The sequence below is a fragment of the Dipodomys ordii genome, unplaced genomic scaffold, assembly GCF_000151885.1.
Source record: "Dipodomys ordii isolate 6190 unplaced genomic scaffold, Dord_2.0 Scaffold115, whole genome shotgun sequence".
Taxonomy (NCBI): Eukaryota; Metazoa; Chordata; class Mammalia; order Rodentia; family Heteromyidae; genus Dipodomys; species Dipodomys ordii.
In genome coordinates, this window is record NW_012267331.1 from 1,686,285 (window position 1) to 1,710,655 (window position 24,371).

The 24,371-nt window shown below is 47.2% G+C and overlaps 1 protein-coding gene across 2 annotated transcripts in view; it reads right to left on the reverse strand.

The window, feature by feature from the left end:
• Tssc1 (tumor suppressing subtransferable candidate 1) overlaps window positions 1-24,371 on the reverse strand; it is a 131,383-nt gene that overhangs the window by 106,196 nt on the left and 816 nt on the right. For both annotated transcript variants that reach the window (XM_013028881.1, XM_013028883.1), the window contains exons 2-3: window positions 19,386-19,469; window positions 5,371-5,503 (exon numbers count right to left, since the gene is read on the reverse strand). In XM_013028881.1, coding sequence (XP_012884335.1) covers window positions 5,371-5,503; window positions 19,386-19,469 — 217 coding nt within the window. The remainder of the gene's footprint in view (window positions 1-5,370; window positions 5,504-19,385; window positions 19,470-24,371) is intronic.

The window sequence follows — 24,371 nt, forward strand, 5'->3', positions numbered from 1 at the left end:
GTCCTGAGGTCTCCCTCTCTGTCCAGGCCTCCAGGTACAGAGTCCTGAGGTCCCTCTCTCTGTCCAGGCCTCCAGGTACAGTGTCCTGAGGTTTCCCTCTCTGTCCTGGCCTCCAGGTACAGTGTCCTGAGGTCTCCCTCTCTGTCCAGGCCTGCAGGTACAGTGTCCTGAGGTCTCCCTCTCTGTCCTGGCCTCCAGGTACAGAGTCCTGAGGTTTCCCTCTCTGTCCTGGCCTCCAGGTACAGAGTCCTGAGGTCTCCCTCTCTGTCCAGGCCTCCAGGTACAGTGTCCTGAGGTCCCTCTCTCTGTCCAGGCCTCCAGGTACAGAGTCCTGAGGTTTCCCTCTCTGTCCAGGCCTCCAGGTACAGTGTCCTGAGGTCTCCCTCTCTGTCCAGACCTCCAGGCACAGAGTCCTGAAACACTGCACAGTCTCTGTCCAGGCCTCCAGGGACAAAGTCCTGAGGTCTCCCTCTCTGTCCAGGCCTCCAGGTACAGAGTCCTGAGGTTTCCCTCTCTGTCCAGGCCTGCAGGTACAGTGTCCTGAGGTCTCCCTCTCTGTCCTGGCCTCCAGGTACAGTGTCCTGAGGTCTCCCTCTCTGTCCAGGCCTCCAGGTACAGTGTCCTGAGGTTTCCCTCTCTGTCCTGGCCTCCAGGTACAGTGTCCTGAGGTCTCCCTCTCTGTCCAGGCCTGCAGGTACAGTGTCCTGAGGTCTCCCTCTCTGTCCTGGCCTCCAGGTACAGTGTCCTGAGGTCTCCCTCTCTGTCCAGGCCTGTAGGTACAGTGTCCTGAGGTCTCCCTCTCTGTCCAGGCCTCCAGGTACAGTATTCTGGGATCTCCCTCTCTGTCCAGGCCTCCAGATACAGAGTCCTGAGGTCTCTCTTGGTCTTCCCAGGTACAGGCCACTGTGTGTTCTTTGCTTCCTCTATTACAGAAAACTACCTGTTCAGGTTTCCAACACAGAGCTCTCTATCTAGACCTCCAGCAACTTTGCATCTTCCTGGGGGGAGGGGGGGTAAACAAAATGGAGGTAGGTGGAGGATTTATGTCTGTGATGTCTCTACAGTTAGAGTTAAGAGACTATTACTTAGAATAGGCTGAATGCTGCAGTTGATAAAGCATAAACTTTTCGGTGTCACTGAGCTAAAACAACATATTTCCCATAACTTGGGTGGACTGATACCTCTCTGCGATTTTCCTATCTCTTACTACACCAAGTCACCTCACTGAATTACTTCTTTACAAACCCCAAGCCAAAATTTAAAAAAAAAAAAAAAAAGCACCTTAAGTAAAACCTTGTAATAATCCTAGAACAGACGGATCAATTCAGCTTTCGGTGAGTCCGCACTTCCGTCTCCTGGAGAAGCCAGCAGAGAAGCCACCACAGCTGCCACTCTGGCTGGCAGACACGCCAAAAAAGCAGGACAGTCAGTCCATGTATTAGTCAGAGGAGAACTAAGATCCATAAAACACAGAAAAGCAGGACAGTCAATCCATGTGTGTGAGTGTGTATGCGTGTGTGTGCGTGTGTGTGTGTGTGTGTGTGCGTGCGTGCGTGTGTGTGTGTGTGTGTGTGTTAATCAGGGGAGAACTAAGATCCATAAAACACAGCAATATTCTGCATGGTGATCTTCCGTTGCACGTGCAATGGCTCCCATAAAATTTCCATGGAACCAGAAAGTTCCATCATACTGCAGGCTTGGAGCACTATACACTGCTTGCTGGTCTGCAGCCAGGGTGCTGCCAGTCTACAAAAGTGTAGCTTGTACAACTGTAACAGTATACAAAAGCAGCAGTGGTACTCCCAGGACACTGTTGAAAATGAACTATACAACTCATGGGTAGAGACGGAAGGGAAAAATGGAAAGAGTGAGGGAAGGGGTGACACTGTCCAAAAAGAAATGTACTTTGGTGCTGGGAAGGTGGCTCAGTGGTAGAGTGTTTGCCTTGCATGCATGAGGCCCTGGGTTCAATTCCTCAGCACCACATACACAGAAAGAAAAAAAAAAGCCAGAAGTGGCACTATGGCTCAAGTGGTAGAGCACCAGCCTTGAGCTGAAGAGCTGAGGGATGGCACCCAGGCCCAGAGTTCAAGCCCCACAACAGGAGGGAGGGAGGGAAGAAGGGAAGGAAGGAAGGAAGGAAGGAAGGAAGGAAGGAAGGAAGGAAGGAAGGAAGGAAGGAAGGAAGAAAGTAAAGAAAGGAAGAAAGAAAGGAAAGGAAAGAAAGAAAGGAAAGAAAAGAAAAAAGAAAGGTACTTTGTATATCACGTTTATAGTAAGATTTAAATAAAAAATAATATACAATGTAAAATGAACTTTAAAATTTTTTAAATATAAAAACATTTCTAACAGTACAGAACACTTGATAATGGTAATGAGCTACTATAAGACTTGAGTAGTAATTACTGCAGTGGCCTTTCTACTCTGGGTCACCACATCTGACTTCACCAAGTCTTCTGATCATATGATTTTGTCTCAGGCTGGATTTGGCCCTTATGTTGATTAGTTCAAGGCCCAAGAGAACAGGATAGAACATAAATACGTGCTGTGGAGCCTAGATTGTGGTAAGTCACACCATCAAGATGTGGAAAAGCACTCTGATGTCAATGAAAAATCGCCTCGTATGCATTTCTCAGGACATGCCCACATCATTAAATGAAATACAAATATTCATTCCATATCACAGTTTGCATGAAAATTAAAGGTAGGGGCTAGCAATGCCATGATGCTTTCACATAACATCTGAACTGAGGAAGGGATCTAAAAAAAAAAAAAAGCCTGCCATCCACAAGACAGCAATACAACAGGCACTGAGGCCCCCTGGGGGCCTCCAAAAATCCTTGTTCCCCAGCCACACATCTACACATCTACCATCCACCCTCTCTCCCTCCCCTTCTCTCTCAAGTATATCACCTTTTCTGGGCCCAGGATCATGAGTAAAGCCAACTCCCACTTTCCTAGATAAGCACATGAAACCCAGAACACAGGAGGCATTCCATCTCACTATCAGCATACCAGTACAAGGGGAAGTGGCCTGGAACCTGTCCCAGAGGCACCTCAGGTGCCTGGGCCCTGCCGCAGCTTCTGCAGGGGGCTCATGGTGCCTGCCCCAGGGCGAAAGAGCAGGGCTTCTCACCACCCTGAAGGGCAGGACCAACCACTGCCCTCAGGCGGGCCCAGAGCCAAACCCTCTACAGAATTCAGTCCTAGACCCCAGTCCAGATGCAAAGGACCCACCAGGACCTCTTCATCCACTGTGAGAATGTTGCCTAGCAACATGTTTCAGTATTTTCCTGTCTAGTTCCCACAGAAATGGAGCTAAACCTGGACCAGAAGACAAAAACAACAGGGGAAGAGGCCAACGTCAGAGGACACAGGAGTGGAGAGCAGGCCAGCATTCCCCGTGCGGGATCCAGGTGTGCAGATGGCGTCTGATCCTCACCTCGGGGTGAGCCTGAGTCTACAGGAGCAGAGCCTCCCACTGGGGCTCAGAGAAGCCACAGAAGAGAAGGCCGCGTTTTCAGAGGAGCGTACGCCAGCCACCCTGGCCCTCAGTACTCACAAAGAAGTGAGAGGGGAGAATGGTCACCAGAACGGTTGTGTTGCAAATCTGGCTATCTGCACCTGCAGCTCCCTTCCACGGCCCCTGCTCCATGCAGAACCGACTGAGCTGCTGTCCTTTTCTCTGCCACTCACCAGGGGACGGAAAGGGAAAGTTCATGAAAGAGGCTATGTCCCTTACAAACTGTTAAGTGTATAAATAACACGCTCTCTGAAGGGACCCCTGCCCTTAGCAATCTCATGTTTTATTCATGACTCTTGGAAATTTTGCATTCTGCCTGGCAACATATTTACATTCATGAATAATGCTTTCATTGCTTAAAATCAAATACAATTGACAGTACAGACAGACACACCACATTTATCCTGTAGCTCCAGCGCCCCACACTGCCGGCCACCCCAAGGGTGCCGTACCCAGTCTGAGAAGCTCCTGCCAACATTGTGCCGTGAGCTCGGGCATGGCACTGCCACCGACAGGTTCACTGGCCCTGGAGCTCGCTGCCAGAGCAGCCAGGCTGCACACCCTTGTGCCTCTCCGGGCAGAGTGGCATCCAATCATATGTGCAGTGTCTGTAGATGTCGGAACCCCTTGGGGGGAAATGCCCCTGCCTGTAACAGCACAGAGAAAAAGCACAACCACACAGGACACTCAGACAGAGTGTGGGCACAAAAGGACACACAGGACAGGCATGCAGGGACAGCATGAACACACAGATTAAACCCACACAAGACACACACATGCAAACAGTGTGAACACACAGACCATGCCCACAGGACACATAGGAAGTGTGAGCACACCCACATGACACACGTGAAGGGACAGTGTGAGTACACAGCCCACCCACACATGGCACGCAGGGACAGAGTGAACACACACAGCATATAGACACATCACACACATACACACAGTAGGAGCACACATAGCACACCCATACTTGACATAAAAGCAGGGACAGTATGAGCACACACTGCACACCCATACATGTTACACGAGCAGGGACAGTATGAGCACACATAGCACACCCATGCATGACACGCATACAGGATAGTGTGTGTACACACGGCACACATATATAAGGACAATGTGAGCACACACGTGACACACAAGGACAGTGTGAGCCATGTAGCACATCCACACATGTCATACAAGGAGGGACAATGTGAGCACACAGATCACACCCACACATTAGACATATACAAACAGTGTGAATACATACAGCACACATACATGGTACATACAAGGACAATGTGAGCACATACAACACACCCACATGACACACACACAAGGACAGTGTGAGCACACACAGATCACAGCATATATCACATACACAGACAGTGAGCACACACAGAACACCCACATATGACACACACACAAGGACAGTGTGAGCACACACAGATCACATACACATGACACACAGACAGGGACAGTATGAGCACACACAGCATACACATATGGCATATGCAGAGATAGTGTGAGCATGCACAGCACACCCACACATGACACACACGGGGAATGTGGGAGCGCATATACCACACCCACGTGACATACATACATAAAAGGCATGAGCAAACACACCCTCAAACCCAGGTTTGTACTAAGCCCTCAATACCCACTCATATGCCCAGCTAAGGTCCCAGTCTGCGTCCGAGGACACCCTCAGCATCTATTCATGCCCGCAGCTTCTCCTGCGGGCCCTACCCTCATCCACAGTCAGGTTGTACAAATCTGCATTGACCTATGAGCCATACAAGATCAGCCTGACATCTCAGCCCAAGGAGTGAACAAGTACCAAATAAAGCCACACTTACTCTTGTTGTAGCAGGTTGCCAGCACACCTTTATCTGCGGGGCTGGCACTGATATGCCAGATCTCACCCACTTGATGGAGGAGAACATTTTTATTTATAATGTTATTTTCATCATCGAAATCTATGATGTGAATCTACAAAGAAAAAAAGGGTCATATCAGGGTCTCAGTTCCTTGGTATTGTAAAAAAAAGCTTCATGGTCACAAGAAGAATCAAACATGTATTTCAAAGCAGAAGCAGCTTTCACTACGATATTTTCAGTAGCATTATAGCACTCCTGTAGTCTGATGCCTACTACTGTCTCTCCAACGTCCCTGTGCAGGTAAGCTACATAACATGGCCTCTGTTGCCCAGCTCTCACCTGGCTCATATCTGTAGATTGTGTTTGTAGGCCAGCCTGGAAAGAGAAATTCCTGAAACCCATATCTCTGATTGACTAACAAAATACCAAAACTGAAGGTATGGCTTGAGTATATAACACCAGTATTGAAAGAAAAAGTCAATCAAGGCCCTGACTTCAAGCCCCAGTACAGGCAGAAAGAAAGAAAGAAAGAAAGAAAGAAAGAAAGAAAGAAAGAAAGAAAGAAGAAAGAAAGAAAGAAAGAAAGAAAGAAAGGAAGAAAGAAAGAAAGAAAGAAAGAAAGAAAGAAAGAAAGAAAGGAAGGAAGGAAGGAAGGAAGGAAGGAAGGAAGGAAGGAAGGAAGAAAGGAAGGAAGAAAGGAAGGAAGGAAGGAAGTTGATCAAAGACCTCAATGTCTTATTGCAAGAAGAACTAGGAGAAACAGTTGAACTTATAGGCAATGGCAAAACTTTTTTAAAAGAATCCCAGAGACATAGCAGATAAGCGAGAGACTTGAACAATGGGATTACATCAAAATACAAAGTTTCTGCACAGCAGAGGACATAGTAAATTAGAAAGACAGACAACAACAACAACAAAGATAAAAAGAAAAAAGAAACACAGCCAACAGACTGGGAGGAGATCTTTACCAGCAGTATATATGACAAAGGTCTAATATTCAAAGTATACAAGGAACTCAAGAAACTAACCCCTCCCAAAGCTAATAAACCAGTCACTAAAAGGGCAAAGGAGATGAGAGACTTCTCAGAAGAAGGTAAAATGACAAAGAAACACATGAGGAAATGCTCATCGTCTCCGGCTATAAAGGAAACACAAATCAAAACAACGCTGAGATTTCATCTCATCTCAGTTAGGTTGTCCAACATTGTGAATTCAAACAACAAATGTTGACGGGGTTGGGGGGAAAAGGGAACCACCCTGGACAGCGGTCTGGAGGTTCCTCAAAAAGCTAAACAAAGACCTTCCTAACAATCCATCCATACCACTCCTGGGCAGCTACCCAGCATATCACGAGCCAGGATACTGTAAAGATACTTGCACACCCATGTTCACTGCTGCACTAGTCACATTATCTGTTATGGAAACAGCCCACATGTACTGCAATTGATGAGATCCCAAAAAATGTGGTACCTATCACAATGGAATATTACACAGCCATTCAAAAGAATAGTAGTATGTCATTTGCAGGGAAAAGAATGAACCTAGAGCAAATCATGTTAAGTGAGGTAAGCCAAGATCATCAAGACAAATGGTGCATATTTTCTCTCATATGCAGAAGCTAGATGTAAAATACACTGGGATCTAAAATATACAGGACTCTAGACATCCACACACAGTGAGACCACAGGAGGACAGTCAGGGGAGGATGTGTGCCTCTGGCCATATATAATATTTATCTAGCCAGGCGCCAGTGGCTCACACCTTTAATTCTAGCTACTCAGGAGGCTGAGATCTGAGGATCGCAGTTCAAAGCCAGCCCAGGCAGGAAAGTCCATGAGACTTTTTTTTTTGGGGGGGGGGGTCTGGTCATGGGCCTGAACTCTGGGCCTGGGTGCTATCCCTCAGCAATTCAGCTCAAGGCTAGCACTCTACCATAGCGCCACTTTTGGCTTTTTTTTTCTGGTTATGTGGTGCTGAGGAATCGAACCCAGGGCCTCATGCATGCAAGGCAAGCACTTTACCACTGAGCCACCTTCCCAGCCCTCCCCCCCCCCCCCCCCCCCCGTGAGACTCTTATCTCCAATAAATCACTAGAAAACCAGAAGTAGCACTGTGGCTCAAGCGGTAGAATGCTTGCCTTGAGCTGAAGAGCTATGGGACAGCGCCCAGGCCCAGAGTTCAAGCCCCACGACCAGCAAAAATAAATTAAGTATTTAATTAATATTTATCAAAATGAGCTCCAAGAAATAGAAAGGAGGGTTTTTTCCTTTGTTGTTTTATTTTATTTGTGTTTTATTTGTTCCTTTTTCTGTCCTTGGGAAGGTAAGACAGTGGCACAGAAATGGAGGGACAAAGGGTGAACAAATGGTACTCTCTAGCTATACACATGTAGGTGGGAACAGGAGGGACAAACTGGGAGGCAGGGGTGACACTGTCCAAGAAGAGATGAACTCTCTACCCGACTTGTAGAACTGGAACCCTCTGTACATCACCTTAGGAATAACAAGTTTCAAAACTTTAAGGTGCAAGTCAGAAGTGACTAAGATGAGCCACCTTCCCAGCCCCCTGGGCTCGATTCCTCAGCACCACACAAGCAGAAAAAGCTGAAAGTGGTGCTGTGGCTCCAGTGGTAGAGCGCTAGCCTTGAGCTGAAGAGCTGAGGGACAGCGCCCAGGCCCAGAGTTCAGGCCCCACGACCAGCAAAAAAAAAAAAAGAGAAAAAGAAGTGACTAAGATGAAAAGGTAATGTGTTTTAAAACATTTGTTATCTGCTTGACCTATGCTTGCTTATTTATCATGCATTCCTTGTACAAAGGGGTTTCAATGTAATATTTCTACACTGCTAAATTATGTATCCAAATCACCTCACCTCATCATTCTACCTTACTCTTCTCTCACTTCTAAAACCATTTAACAGGTTTCACTGTTCTATTTTCATACATGCAAACAAACTACCTGGACCACATTCATCCTCATTCTCCCTCTTTCTTAGCCCTCCCCCTCCCACTGCTACCTTATTCCCCCAGAGCTTGTTTTGCTTTCCAGTCAGCTTCTTTTCCTCAGGTTAGAAGTGACTAAGATGGGAAGACTATTTTAACACATTTCAATTCTTTTTGAAAATGAAGCCAGGGGCTGAGAATGTGAGTAAGTGGCATAGTGCTTGCCTAGCATGCATGAAGCCCAGGGTTCGATTCCTCAGTACCACATACACAGGAAAAGTCAGAAGTAGCACTATGGCTCAAGTGGTAGAGTGCTAGCCTTGAGCAAAAGAATCTCAAGGACAGTGCTCAGACAATGCCCAGGACTGGCAAAAAAAATAAATAAGGCCAACATATGTAAATGCTTATGGTCATTTATATTACAATGTAATTAAATTTAGGTTACTAAGTGAAAAGATTAAATATGATATCTATATACCTTTCTGGATATTTGTTATAGAAATTACAATGATTTGGGGCTGGGAAGGTGGCTTAGTGGTAGAGCACTTGCCTTGCATGCATGAGGCCCTGGGTTCGATTCCTCAGCACCACATAAGCAAAAAGAAAAAAGCTGGAAGTGGTGCTGTGGCTCAAGTGGTAGAGCGCTAGCCTTGAGCTGAAGAGCTGAGGGACAGCGCCAGGCTGAGTTCAGGCCCCACGACCGTAACAAAACAAAAAAAAACAACAAAAAAAAAGAAATTACAATGATTTCCAAATTTGTACTCCTATCAATACTCAAAGCAATAAGAAAGCATAATTCTTCCACAGGTAAAATTATATTAAGAAAATAATCATGGGCCAGGCTGATGGCTCACCTCTGTAATTCTAGCTACTCAAGAGACTGAGATCTGAGGACTGTGGTTCAAAGCCAGCTGACAGAAAAATCCAAAAGACTATTATTGAACTTTTTTCCCTTTTTTTAGTTTGTGATTATTCTTCACCTATGCATGGTGTATTAAACATCTATCTTCAGAAGGGCTGGGGGGAATACAGAACTTGAGGGAAAATGGATGAAAAAGTACAGCAGTGGAGCTCACTGGAACTGATGAAAGTGAACTATGCAAGTGGTGGGTGGAGACGGGAGGGAAGGACTGGGAGAGAGTGAGGGAACAGAAGACACTGTGTGACTCATTTAACTGTAATCCCTCTGAACATCTTCTCCATAACAGTAAATTAATTTTTAAAAAACATCTGTATGCAAGTTAAAAAAAGAGAGACTACTATCTCCAATAAACAAGCAAACACGCTGGAAGTGGAGCTGTGGCTCAAGTAATAGAGAGTCCCGTGCTCCCAAGGAGGACTGTGGAGGGTTCATGAGGACTGTGGAGGTCCACCCTCACAAGGAGGACTACGGAGGTCCAGGCTCCCGAGGAGGACTGTGGAGGTCCACCCTCACAAGGAGGACTGCGGAGGTCCACGCTCCCGAGGAGGACTGCGGAGGTCCACGCTCCCGAGGAGGACTGCAGAGGTCCACGCTCACAAGGAGGACTGTGGAGGTCCACGCTCCCGAGGAGGACTGCGGAGGTCCACGCTCCCGAGGAGGACTGCGGAGGTCCACCCTCACAAGGAGGACTGCAGAGGTCCACCCTCACAAGGAAGACTGTGGAGGTCCACGCTCCCGAGGAGGACTGCGGAGGTCCACGCTCCCGAGGAGGACTGCAGAGGTCTACGCTCCCGAGGAGGACTGCAGAGGTCCACCCTCACAAGGAGGACTGCAGAGGTCCACGCTCCCGAGGAGGACTGCGGAGGTCCACGCTCCCGAGGAGGACTGCGGAGGTCCACCCTCACGGACTGCGGAGGTCCACCCTCACAAGGAGGACTGCAGAGGTCCACGCTCCCGAGGAGGACTGCGGAGGTCCACCCTCACGAGGAGGACTGCGGAGGTCCACCCTCACGAGGAGGACCATGGAGGTCCACCCTCTCAAGGAGGACTGCGGAGGTCCACGCTCCCGAGGAGGACTGCGGAGGTCCGCCCTCACGAGGAGGACTGCGGAGGTCCACCCTCACGAGGAGGACTGCGGAGGTCCACCCTCACGAGGAGGACTGCGGAGGTCCACGCTCACGAGGAGGACTGCGGAGGTCCACGCTCTGCACACACTGTCATCACCGTGAACTGGAAGCCAGCCACAGCCCGAAAGCTGGGTGAGGCGCTCAGGCCTGCCCAGGACACCAGCCTACTGCAATGCCTGGCCTAACACAGACAGGTCATCCCCACATTTTGCAGGGAGACCCTCCAGCTATCATCAGGGCACTACTTCCTGCACTCCGGGAGGACAGCTGCTCGCTCACAAAGCACACACCTGAGCAAAGAACCAGGGGGCCGTTGGTTTACTGCTTCATTTCACCTCCACACCCAACGACACTGTATCTCAAGTCTCCTTCCTCGGTGACCAGTGATCCTGTCACATGTCTTTAAAATGTCAAATGTTTAAAACTGAAGAAAGCATCAAGTGATGAGTGATTATAGAGGAAACCATTCAGGTTTAGGCTAGATACACATGCACACATCCTGTGACCCAGCGATGCCACGACTGTGATCCCACCAGACAAATCTGAACATGGAGGAGGATGAGCGTCACAGGAGACTTCCTCAGGACAGTGCAGGTGGCAAAGCCAGTTGTCCACCAACCACAGGACAGGAGGAAGACTGCGGCCACCCACGGACTGGAATAGTAACACAGGCTGAGTGCGTAGCAGCCATGCTGTTCCCGGGCTGTCCCTGTGGCCCCCTCCACATGGGGCTTAAAGCCGGGCCACTATGAAAGGACAATTTGATTACTTAAGCCTACCACAAAGATTGAGCTGAAAGAACATACTATAGAATAGCATGTATCTTTAAGAAGTATAAATACAAAAAGTGATATGAGAACAGGCAGCTTTAAAAACGTAGGCATAAAACTGTAGGCAATTATATAAAACATCACACATGAACACGGACTAAAAGGCAATATACAAAGTCAGAAATAATTTTTATGTTTTTGGAGAATTTTTTCTTTCAGTATTTGACAAATTTGCCATTATTAGAAATCCATTAACACTGAAAGAAGAATGCATTAACGGCGCCACTGTGCCACATCTCTGAAACACCCTCAGAGGCAGGCGCTGCGGGCAGGCCTGCGGCGTCTGCTGACTCTGCCTGCCCGCCACAGGGGCAGCGCCCGCACTGCGTGTCCCCGCACAGATGAGCACTGCGCCCACACAGCTGAGCACTGCGCGTCCCCCATCCCGCCACAGGGGCAGCGCCCGCACAGCTGAGCACTGCGCGTCCCCCATCCCGCCACAGGGGCAGCGCCCGCACAGCTGAGCACTGCGCGTCCCCCATCCCCACAGGGGCAGCGCCCGCACAGCTGAGCACTGCGCGTCCCCCATCCCGCCACAGGGGCAGCGCCCGCACAGCTGAGCACTGCGCGTCCCCCATCCCGCCACAGGGGCAGCGCCCGCACAGCTGAGCACTGCGCGTCCCCCATCCCCGGCCACTTCCTGGCTTCCACGGCCCATCCTGTCCTCCCCAAGGTGGGCCTTGCTTCTCACCACATCCCGCCTTCTCTTGTGAAGCAAATGCTTCCCACTCAGGCTGGATAACCTGGTCCCACATCCCTCCTTCACCTACCAAACCCACAGACGGCCAGCAGAAGTGGGGAGACCCCAGGCATCCAGCTCAGCAAAAATGGGGAGACCCACGGGCAGTCAGGTGACCGGGAGTGGGAAGAGCCCACATCCACAGGCCTCGTACATGTCTTCTAACCTTCACCTCTAAGCACGATGGGCGCTCCAGCTGTCCTGCATACCTCACGCACAGTGGAGTCCCAGGTCCCTGACTCACGTCTTCATGAAATATCCAACAGAGCTATGTTCAAAAAGGATAGCGAGGGCTGAGCACCAGTGGTGTACCCCTACAATTCTGGCTATTTGGGAGGAGACTGATCGGACCGAGCCGAAGGCCAGCCTGAGAAAAATATTCAAGAGATCCCATCTCAGCCAAAAGCTGGGTGCAGTCATCCCAGTCACACAGGAGGCGGAGACTGGGAGGACTGCAGTTCTAGACCAGCCTGAACTAGAGAGAGAGAGAAAAAAAAAAGCATGATTCCATCTCAACAGAAAAATCCCGGCATGGTAGTAAACATCTGTCATCCCAGTTATGGTGGGAAATATAAGTAAGAAGAGCACCATCTTGGCTGGCCAGGAAAAAAAAAAGCAACCGTCTATCTCAAAAATAACCACAGCCGGGCTGGGAAGGTGGTTCAGTGGCAGAGCACTTGCCTTGCACGCATGAGGTCCTGGGTTCAATTCCTCAGCACCACATAAGCAAAAAGAAAAAAGCCGGAAGTGGCGCTGTGGCTCAAGTGGTAGAGCACTCGCCTTGAGCTGAAGAGCTGAGGGACAGCGCCCAGGCCCAGAGTTCAGGCCCCACGACCGGACCACCCCCCCTCAAAAAAAAGAAGAAAAAAAAAAAAGAAAACATTCAATTAGGGGCTGGGAAGGTGGCTCAGTGGCAGAGCGCTTGCCTTGCACGCATGAGGTCCTGGGTTCAATTCCTCAGCACCACATAAGCAAAAAGAAAAAAGCCGGAAGTGGCGCTGTGGCTCAAGTGGTAGAGCACTCGCCTTGAGCTGAAGAGCTGAGGGACAGCGCCCAGGCCCAGAGTTCAGGCCCCACGACCGGACCCCCCCAAAAAAAATAAATAACCACAGCCGAGTGCTGGTGGCTCACACCTGTAATCCTAGCTACTCAGGAGGCTGAGAGCTGAGGATCACGGTTCAAAGCCAGTCCAGGCAGGAAAGTCCGTGAAACTCTTATCTCCATCCACTAAACCACCAGAAAACCCAAAAGTGGTGCTGTAGCTCAAGTGGTAGAGCGCTAGCCTTGAGCTGAAGAGCTGAGGGACAGCACCCAGGCCCAGAGTTCAAGCCCCACGACCAACAAAAAAATAACCACAGCAAAAAGGGCCAGAGATATGCATGGCTCAAGCAGCAGAGTACCTGGCCAGCAAGCATGAAGTCCTCAGTTCAAACTCCAGAACTGCCAAAAAGAAGACCAAATACACACACACAGACACAAACAGACAGACAGACACACACACACACACACAGAGGATAGTAAGGTATCAACTGCCAAAAGCAAAACAACAAAAACAGTAAAAACACCTGATACAATGCTCCAGGCATTATGTTAAGTATTTACTTATTTCAGTTGCTTTAATCTACAAGACTCTAATAAAATACCTACAGGTAAAGAAACCAAGGCTCAAAGGATGGCCATGGCCCTCCTCCCATGGTGACCTCCACAGCACCGTCTGCAGCCCACGCCCCGGCCTGTGCGCCCTCCTCCACATGGATGTCTGTGGGTGACAGGCCAGCTAGGAGTAGAGGCAGGTCCTAGCTGCAGGAGCATCCTAAATGCTCTGTGCTCAGAGCACCATCCTGAAGCACCAAAGGCAACTTAGCTGAAAAAACTGATGTAGATACAGGCAAGCTTCAAAGGAAACACAACAGAGAAAGCTCTGCAGGCTTAGGTTAAGTGCAGATGCTGAGTGCACAAGAGACCCTCAGCACAGGACAGCAGGAGGAAGATGGTCAGAGACCCTCAGCACAGGACAGCAGGTAGGAAGATGGTCAGAGACCCTCAGCACAGGACAGCAGATAGGAAGATGGTCAGAGACCCTCAGCACAGGACAGCAGGAGGAAGATGCTCAGAGACCCTCAGCACAGGACAGCAGGTAGGAAGACGGTCAGAGACCCTCAGCACAGGACAGCAAGAGGAAGATGGTCAGAGACCACAGCACAGGACAGCAGGAGGAAGATGGTCAGAGACCCTCAGCACAGGACAGCAGGTAGGAAGATGGTCAGAGACCCTCAGCACAGGACAGCAGGAGGAAGATGGTCAGAGACCCTCAGCACAGGACAGCAGGTAGGAAGATGCTGAGAGACCCTCAGCACAGGACAGCAAGAGGAAGATGCTCAGAGACCCTCAGCACAGGACAGCAAGAGGAAGATGGTCAGAGACCCTCAGCACAGGACAGCAGGTAGGAAGATGGTCAGAGACCCTCAGCACAGGACAGCAGGTAGGAAGATGGTCAGAGACCCTCAGCACAGGACAGCAGGAGGAAGATGGTCAGAGACCCTCAGCACAGGACAGCAGGTAGGAAGATGGTCAGAGACCACAGCACAGGACAGCAGGAGGAAGACGGTCAGAGACCCTCAGCACAGGACAGCAGGTAGGAAGATGGCAGGCAGGCCTTCTGTGTACTATGAACTATGCACACCAAATCTGATTTTTAAGAAGGCATTAATCAGCCAGGTACAGGTGTTTCACACCTGTAATCCTAGCCACTGAGGATCTCAGTTCACACCAGCTCACACAGGGAACTCTGTAATAGTCTTACCTTCAATTAACCACCAAAAAGCAGAAAGTAGAACTATGGCTCAAGTGATTAGAGTGCTAGCTTGAGCAAAAACCTCAGGAACAATGCCCAAGTCCTAAGTTTAAGCCCCAGGACCATCACACACACACAAAAAAAAAGGTAATTGTCGTTTATCATGAAGATCAGACTCATACAGCTTGAAAATCCAATGTTAAAACATGTAATATTGAACTTAACAGTTAATGTTTAAAGTTAAACTTCCCAGTGACAAGCCAAAGTCACTTATAAAACTTATAATGTATTAAGAAACCATAAAGATCATCTCAACCCTTTTCCTTCCTTTTCTACAGGAATCAGGTCTTAGAGGAATATGGTGGGTCACAGCCAGGACCAGGTTACAAGCATGTGAACTCAGGACAGCTGTGAACATAGCTTCAAGGACTAGTCTGTAAGCACAGAGACCCTGGACCAGATTACAATCACAGAGACCCTGAACCACACTACAAGAATAATGCCCTGAACCAGACTACAAGCACAAAAATAAATCCTGGACCAGGTTACAAGCACAGAGACCTTGGACCAGACTACAAAAACAGGACTCAAGACCAGTCTGTGTCAGTCAAGCACTGGTGGCTCAGGGCTGTAATCCTAACTACTCAGGAGACTAAGATATGAGGATCACGGTTCAAAACCAGCCTAGGAAGGAAAGCCTATGAGACTCAACAAAAGCCTGGAAGTAGAGCTGTGATTCAAGTGATCCAGTACCATCTTTGACCAAAAAAAGTAACGGAGAGCACTCAGGCCCTGAGTTCAAGTTCCAGTACTCCTCCCCACACAAAAGACTAAGCTATAAGCATGGAACCAAGGATTAGTCTGAGAACTCAGGACCCCAAAATCAGACTGTGAGCATGGGGACCCAGGACCAGACTGCAAACACGGATCCAAGTAAAACAATGCCTTTCTGCCTCACACCTGAGCTTCGAGTAAACAAACCCGAAAATTAAAAAGAAAAAAATACAAATAAAATTGACTCCCCTAGGCAGGATCCTTCAGGCGCTGACCCGCAGTCCCAGGGTTTACCCCGCCAGCCCCAGCTGGAAGGTTTGGCTACCAGCTGTGAGGAGGCTCCCAGAAGCACTCCTCGGCCTTGCTGATGAGCTAGGGTGACTTGTCCAACCTCCCACCCACCACAGCAGGGGGATAATGAGGTTCCTTTAAATCCCAGTTTAAGTCAGTAATCCTGAAATTCAGCACAGCTCTGCTACAATCTGACACACAGTGTGATGTAAGCCAAGACACCTGACTTCCAGTTTGGATTCCGCCACCAGAATCCTGGCTGTATTACCTTGGGTAAAACAATAAAGTTTTCTTGTAAATTAGTATTTGTCCCCAAAATGACCCAAGTCCTTTAGGCATGAATTTAAATAAAAACAAAATTATAATTATATATGCCATCATCTCCCAATTCTTAGTAGCCTGTAGTGTGAGATCATTCACCTATCCATAGTAATATACTATTTACTTGATCCTTGAGTCCCAATATATAAAGCCCAAAGTATGCTGGGCAGTCTGGGGGATAAATGAAAAGTCTTTCCAATTTAGGACCTCCTGGGCCTGCAACCGTGCCTCTGGAACATGAGACAAAAGCTCAAAGGCACCACATGGCCAAGGTCTGGGGAAAGGGCTCAAATGCAGCCAGGTCTCCTTCCTGACAGCAACAGAGAGGCCAGTGTTAATGTGTCCACTCTGTACTACTATCAGGTTTAACGTTTCAAGGAGAACCCTCGTTTGTTGTGGAGGAATAACCACACCCAATTTAAGGGCTGTGGAGACCTTCCTCAGCCCCTCTTGAAGGGTGAGAGCATGCTATGGAATCTCAGGTATGCACCAGTCCCTCTTCTAGTCTCCTTCCTCCGGGCTCCTGCCATATAAATAAGATCTTAAGACGTTGTGTGTTCACCATTTGTGAGAGCTGTCTTTAAAATCAGAGAATGGTGGAGGCTCTCGCCTGTAACCTTACCTACTCAGGCAGCTGTCAGATCCTATGGGTAACAAGAAACCATGCATGTCTTTAAGGCTTATCAATGTGTCCTGCCCAGCTCCAACAGCAGGTCAACTCCTCAAGCGCCGGCTCCTTAGAAGCAGCCCCAGCCGCCAGGCACTGCTCTTGTGCCAGGAAAACAAGCTCTCTCCTCCCTTAAACTCCTGTGACTCAGAAACATCGCTGTGTTCATTTCTCTTTTTATATTAAACTGTTAGTTAAACCTTTAATGAAGCATGAGTTGTATAAATTTAAAGGATATAATAAAGCATTTTGCCATCCTTTAAACACTAAAGCTACTAGGAAACTAACTTGGGATACCAGAAGTTTTATTTTGTTTGTGCTAGCCTGGGGCTTGAACTCAGGGCCAGGGCGCTGTCCTTGAGCTTTTCTGCTCAAAGCTAGTGCTCTACCACTAGAGCCACAGATCTACTTCCAGGATTCCCCCCACCCAACCCCTTTGGTGATTAATCAGGCTGGCTCTGAACCACAATCCTCATATTTTAACCTCCCAAGTAGCTAGGATTACAGGTATGAGCCATCTGTGCCCAGCAACTTCCAAGTTTTTAGGAGGTAGAATGGAAAATTGTAAAGTGTTTTTTATTTATTTTTGTTGTTGTTGTTGTTGCTCGTGGGGCCTGAACACTGGGCCTGGGCACTGTCCCTCAGCTCTTCTGAGCCACCTTCCCAGCCCGTAAAATGTTTTTGGGTTTTTTTGGTCCGGTTGTGGGGCCTGGGTACTATCCCTCAGCTCTTCAGCTCAAGGCGAGTGCTCTACCACTTGAGCCACAGCGCCACTTCTGGCCTTTTTTTTTCTGCTTATGTGGTGACTAAGGAATCGAACCCAGGGCCTCATGTATGCAAGGCAAGCACTCTACCACTGAGCCACCTTTCCAGCCCAACCATAAAGTGGTTTTTAAATAATACATCAGATCCTGCTTTGGTCCACACAGGACTAAAGGAAAATTATCATTGCCAAACAGCTGATAAAACCAGGCACTGGGTTACTCAGAACTATTTTACTGTAGATCACCGTACTTAGTTTTTAATTCATGAGTTCCTGTTAGCTTTTACTTTGACATATACATAGGCTAATCAAAAAAAAAAAAACTATTACTCCCTTTTTCCATTCTCTAAAGCTTTCACTTTATATAGGAAAAGATCTATTTAGAAAGGGTGACATTAATCAAGATGCATTTTATTATAAATTAACACGTTGAATTGAAATTCCTTTGTATAACTACGTAACAGATAAAATATTTTTAATAGTATTAAAAAACAAACTGACATGGTAAGTAGTAATCTTTTGTACTAGTTAAAGATAATAAAAAGTAATAAAGGGCTGAGAATGTGGCTTAGTGGTAGAGTGCTTGCCTAGCATGCACGAAGCCCTGAGTTCAATTCCTCAGTACCACATAAACAGAAAAAGCCAGAAGTGGTGTGGTAGCCCAAGTGATAGAGTACTAGCCTTGAGCAAAAGCAGCTCAGGGACAGTGCCCATGCCCTGAGGTGAAGCCCCAGGACTAGAAAAGAAAACAGAATTTTAAAAACTACCAGATATGTCAAACATCAAGAGTTGCCCTAACGACTATCAATGTGAAGTCACTCAGGAACAAGGGAGAGTACAGGCTTCCCTCAGCCCTATCCAGCATGAACACACCTTGACAGGTAACGCCAATGCCCTGTTCCCGTGTCTAACAATGCCTCATACCTGCCTTCCACCATTTTTACATGACTTTACGTACCTCTTACTGGTGTGAGGGCAAGGCCACAATTCATGTCTCTGTGAGGCATATCTGGTAGATGATTTTACCCCCATTATAGCAATGAGGAAAACAAAGCCCAGCAAGATCCACCCACCTGCTCAGGTCCCTCAGCAACAACGGAATCCAAAGCTCACAAGTGTCTACTATAGTGCTCATATCAACAACGGTGTAAGATCCTGTATGCCCACTTCGATCAACAGCCGTGATAACCTGGAGCCCTACACTTCACTGAGTGCCACCTGGCTCAGCTAGATAGAGTGCTAGGAGCAACTAAAAACACCCCCATCCCATCCCCTCCACCCTTCCCCCAACTGTGTCTCTGCCATTTATACAGGAAATCCTACCCAACCCCAAAACCCCTAAACAAACACTAAAATGGATTAAGTTTAAGTTTAAATTAGCGCAAATGAAGCATTTTATATTGTTGTATAAAAGTGTTGGCTTGGAAAGATGTTTAAAACTAATAAAAGCTTATTTTGTTTGTGTGATGTTAAACTTTCTCTCATATGTTGCTTTAAAAAATTCAAGATGCCAGGCACCAGCGGCTCACACCTGTAATCCTAGCTACTCAGGAGGTTGAGATGTGAGGATCACAGTTCAAAGCCAGCCTGGGCAGAAAGTCTGTGAGACTCTGATCTCCAACTAACCACTAGAAAACTGGAAGTAGCACTGTGGCTCAAGTGGTAGAGCACTTGCCTTGAGCTGAAGAGCTGAGGGACAGCGCCCAGGCCCAGAGTTCAAGCCCTATGACCACCAAAAAAAAAAAAATTCAAGATCCAAACAAGTTGGTTATGAAACTAAGTATAAGCTTAGCAATTAGCATGCATCCATTTTTCAGAAATAGTTACCTGATTGTCGTATTTAAGAGACTGTGTCCCAACCAAAAATCGAATGGCATCTGTTTCTGCAGTCTGAGGTGTTAGAGCACGGGCCTGCAGGAGAGAAGAAAAGATGTCATGGAAACCAAAAAGGTAGTTTATCTCCTCTAATGCAGATGAAAGATAAAATAGAGTACCTGGAAAAAATTATACACTTCTAACACAATTCCATTTCAAACCTGTACATGGGGTAAGTGCATGGGTACAAAAATAAGAAATAAAGATACAAAGTATTTACGTAAAATAGTTGTTAAATTATTCTACAACAAAACAATACAGCAGAAAATGACTTCTAGCAATAGTTATGCAGGAACTTTAAACCAACTCCCTGCAGAAAAGTGGAAAGTTAAACACAACCAAGACACTAAATAAAACACTTTATTAATCTCATGGCCTCAGAACCTGTAAAGAAAGCAAGCCTGTGAAGTCCAGAATCTTACTCCTTCCCACCTAGAGGAATTTGTCAGCTTGGAAAATGTGGCTGGAAGACTGAAGCTGAGAAGAGCTATGGCAGACTTTGAGGCTTAACCTTAAATTAAAAAGAAAAACACAATGTAGGGACCCACGCAGGAGAAAATAAAGCTAGTAGCAAGTAAAGTTTAGGGGCTGAGAATAAAGCAAACTAGAGCTAGAGTGGCTGCACATCTCTGTCTTTGATCTAACAGAGGTGACTGAGCAGGAGGACAGAGCACCTAGGCCAGGAGCTCTTGCCAAAAACAAGTCCTCTACAGGATAACATCCAAAAAAATTTATCACATGCAATGCCTAACTTTAAATTTTTTTTAAAAAGGCCAGTTACACAATAAGACAAAATCACATGGACAGAATTCAAAAGGAATTAGATGCTGGTGGCTCACAGCTGTAATCCTAGCTACTCAGAACGTTGAGATCTGAGGATAACAGTTCAAACCAGCCCCAGTTGGCTTTAACCACCAAGAAGCCATAAGTGGAGATGTGGCTCAAGTGGCAGAATACCAGACATGAGTGAAAAAGCCAAGTAACAGTGTCCAGGCCTCAGTTCAAACCCCAGTACTGGAATAAAAAAAAAAGATAATATTGAATAATTTTTTTAAAAACTGAAGGAGTGGTCCCAAGGGTTAGGGACAGACAGTGCTCACACACTAGCTCCACCCTTGACAGCTGTGTGGCCACAGTCCCATCACGTGACACCTCTGTACGTCTATGCTTCCATCTGTGAAACAAGCACCCATACAAAATGGGCTTTCTCCTCCTACCTGACTTTTTTGTAAGTAGGGGCAGGTCCTGGGGCTTGAACTCAAGGCCTGAGCACTGTCCCTGCACATCTTTTGCTTAAGGCTAGAACTCTACTACTTGAGCCACAGCTCCACTTCTGGCTTTTTTGGTGATTAATTGTGGATAAGAGTCTCATGGACTTTCCTGCCTGAGCTGGCTTTGAACTGCTATCTACAGATCTCACCTACCTGAGTGGCAAGGATTAGAGGCACAAGCCACCACCAATGCTTGGTTCCCTCCTATCTGGTTTTAAAGATAACTCCCACGAATGCTGATGAACACACAATGTCTGAAGCTCTCATTTATATGGCAAGAGCACAAAGAACGGTCAGTGGTGCTAACGTGGGTTATCGCAGCTCGGCACCCACTGCAATCCCCAGTATAACTACCAAGCAAATGCCCAAAGCGGGCAACAGGAGAACTGAGGACAGAAAAGAAGGTCTTCCAGTCTCACTGCAGGAGGTCTGCGAGTTGAAAAGGGTAGAACTGTCCCCTGGATTCTTGTGGTACCATGGTCTGTGCCAGAGAGGTCCCTGGGAGGTGAAAGCGCTGCCTTGCCTGTCCCACAGTTCCTTCCCCGGAATCTGCAGCACTGACAACATACAGCACCACCAGTAACATATGGGGTGGAAAAAAACACAAAGGAAAATAAGACCAGTTGAAAGCTACAGAAAAAAATAAAAGTTTATACCAAAAAATGCAAGTCTAGACACCCCCTACTTCAATAACTAGAAAATCAAAACACCCAAATGTAAAACCGAATTCGGAAATCCTTACCCAAAAGACCACCAGAGACCGTCACCAATGTAAAAGCAAAGGAGTCTTTATTGCAAGCTCAAGCTTGGTCCTCCACACACCAGGTAACTGGTGACGCTAAGAGGCCCCGAGCCCAGGGTTATAGTACTTTTTAGGGAAGGCAGGGACTTTGTATACATCATAGCATCTTATAACAAATTATTATAGATCACGGGAAAATCATAAAACAATTCTATAGTATGATTGGCACACTACAAAGCAGGAAAGGACCAGAAACAGGTTGTTGGTTAGATCAGAGGTCTGATGTACTTTAAACTGGTTGGCTTGCACCACAGGGAGTCTCAAGGAGATAAATGCTAAACTGCAGGATTCCTTTCTTAAACACTGTCTAGGGCCTGACTGCTGGGTCACCGGGCCCTCCAGCACCTGCCTGCCTGAGGTTTTCCAAAGGATTGTTTATATTCCTAGTCGCCTGGGAATTGCTTCTACTGTTCATTCCCAGGTCGGGCTCCTGGTCAGCTGTATAACTTATACCTTACAAGATAGTTACTAGCTTAAAGATGGAGTCAGGCATCAGGTTCTTCCCAAACAGTAAACTGTTTTAAATTGTTTCAGGAGTTTTACTGGAGGCAACGTAAAGAAGCACATCTCCAGATTACATTGTAAGTGATGCAATCAACAGATTTTATCCAAGACCTAAAAAGGCATGTGGGAAAGAAATTAAAGTGCACAGTTCTTTAAAAGTGCCTCAGTAGGTAACAGGGTCAAACTTGTTAATCACACAGTAAACAAAGTTAATCCCATGTGATACCATTTTTCCCCAGATACACAAGTTTAAGTTTTTTGGGATCATTAAAGAGATTTAAAGTTATACCAGGTGCTGGTGGCTCATGCCTGTAATCCTAGCTACTCAGGAGGCTGAGATCTGAGGATCATGGTTCAAAGCCAACCCCGGCAGGAAAGTCCATGAGACTCTTACTTCCTGGTGCTGTGGCTCAAATGGTAGAGTGCTAGCTAGGGAGAGCACCCAGACCCAGAGTTCAAACCCAATGACAAACGAGGAGAGAGAGGCGAGAGGGAGAAGAGGGAAAAAAAGGAGAAGAGGGAGGAGAGAGGAGAGAGGGGAGAGGAGAGAGAGATTTAAAGTTAGCATGATCCTAGTTTTTTTTTTAGGATTTTGATAGTATTTATGTGTAAACATTGGCTTAATCTTGATAAATACTGTTAAAATTTGTTTTCCTGGAGGAAAAAGTTGAAAGTGATGTTGAAGGGGAAGACACTGAAGAGACCACGCAGACACAGAGTACAGCCAAAAGAAAGTTTTTATTACCAGCCAGAACTACACCGGGCAATTGGGTGCCCAAAAAAGTGCAGTGCCAAGCTTGGTCTCATGGCCTCTTTAAAGCGGAAAGCCCACCCCCCTTATTCGCTCAGGGGTGGAAAGTCCCTAACGGTTCTTTCCTACAGGTGCAAGCCAAGCATGAAGTTACAGAAGCTAAAACAACGCTGTAAGCAATCATGAGCAGGGTAACATGTTTGTAACCATGAAGCTTCTATGATCATTTTTTTTTGGGGGGGGGTCTGGTCATGGGGCCTGGGCACTGTCCCTCAGCTCTTCAGCTCAAGGCTAGCACTCTACCACTTGAGCCACAGTGCCACTTCCAGCTTTTTTCTTTTTTCTTATGTGGTGCTGAGGAATCAAAACCAGGGCCTCATGCGTGCAAGGCAATCGCTCTACAACTGAGCCACCTTCCCAGCCCTCTATGATCACTTTTATAACCCATTACTATGATTGTTACCTAGAAACAGAACAATGGCTTACATATATCTTTAAATGTTAAACAATAAGGAACAAGTCTCTAGGGGATGAAGTCCTCCTTTAAGATGGAGTCACAGAACCAAAATGGAGTTATAGAAGATAAAACTCTAAGACAGTGCAGTTTGAAAAGCCCTCCTACAGTGGTGTCTCAAATAGTCAGCTAAATTGGAAGGAAGTGTTCAGGGGCCTGCTAATTTTAATCATGATTTCTAAAAAAACTTCCATTTGTTTATGAGACAGAATGTTGCTATGTGGACTAGGCTGGTCTTGAATTCAAAATTCACTCAACACTGGCTTCAGAGTTCTGGATTACAGAACATCACCTCACACATCTTAAAGAAGAGGGAGTCCAAAAGCCTACAGCACCAGATGACAACCAATTCTCACTGACACACCCACTCCATCTCACCTGCCACCGCCTTCTCTACCACAGCTCACTTCTAAAAGGCCACTGAATGGATTTGTCCCGTTTGTAATCATGTGTTGTGTTCCTCCTATGTGATATCATGGTGAACACACATTGGAAAAGTCAGGATGGAAGAGTAATAGTAGATGACGGAAAAACAAGTAAGATAAAGTTGAGACTCGGGCAAAACTGTACTCTGCACATGTTCACTTTTAAGCTTTGAAAATGTGTCCAAGTGACCTAGAATATTGGCATCAGTGGAATACAAGAGAAGAGACCAAAATGTTCTGTGCATCTCTGTCATTCTTCCGTGCGTGCATTTAAAACTTTTTTCGGGGGGGGGGGGCGCGGGGATGGTGTCACTGGGAGGTGGCAGTCCTGGGCTTTGAACTCAGGACCTGAGCGAGGTACCTGTGCTTTCTTGCTCAAGCCTAGCCCTCTACCACTTGACCAACACCTCAACTTTCTGCTTTAGTATCTTTTTTTTTTCCTGTAGATGGTTCCTGCCTGGGCTGGCTTCGAACTGCGGTCCTCAGATCTCAGCCTCCTGAGTAGCTAGGATGACTGGCGAGAGCCACCCGCACCCGGCTAAAACCTTAATAAAAAGAGAAGATGGGGTGCAGCTCCAGCTTCATGAGCATTATGGGAACACGTCAGCAAACTCGTTCCCAGAAGAAGCCGGGCACGGGCTGGAGGGGAGGGGCGCCGGGCACGGGCTGGG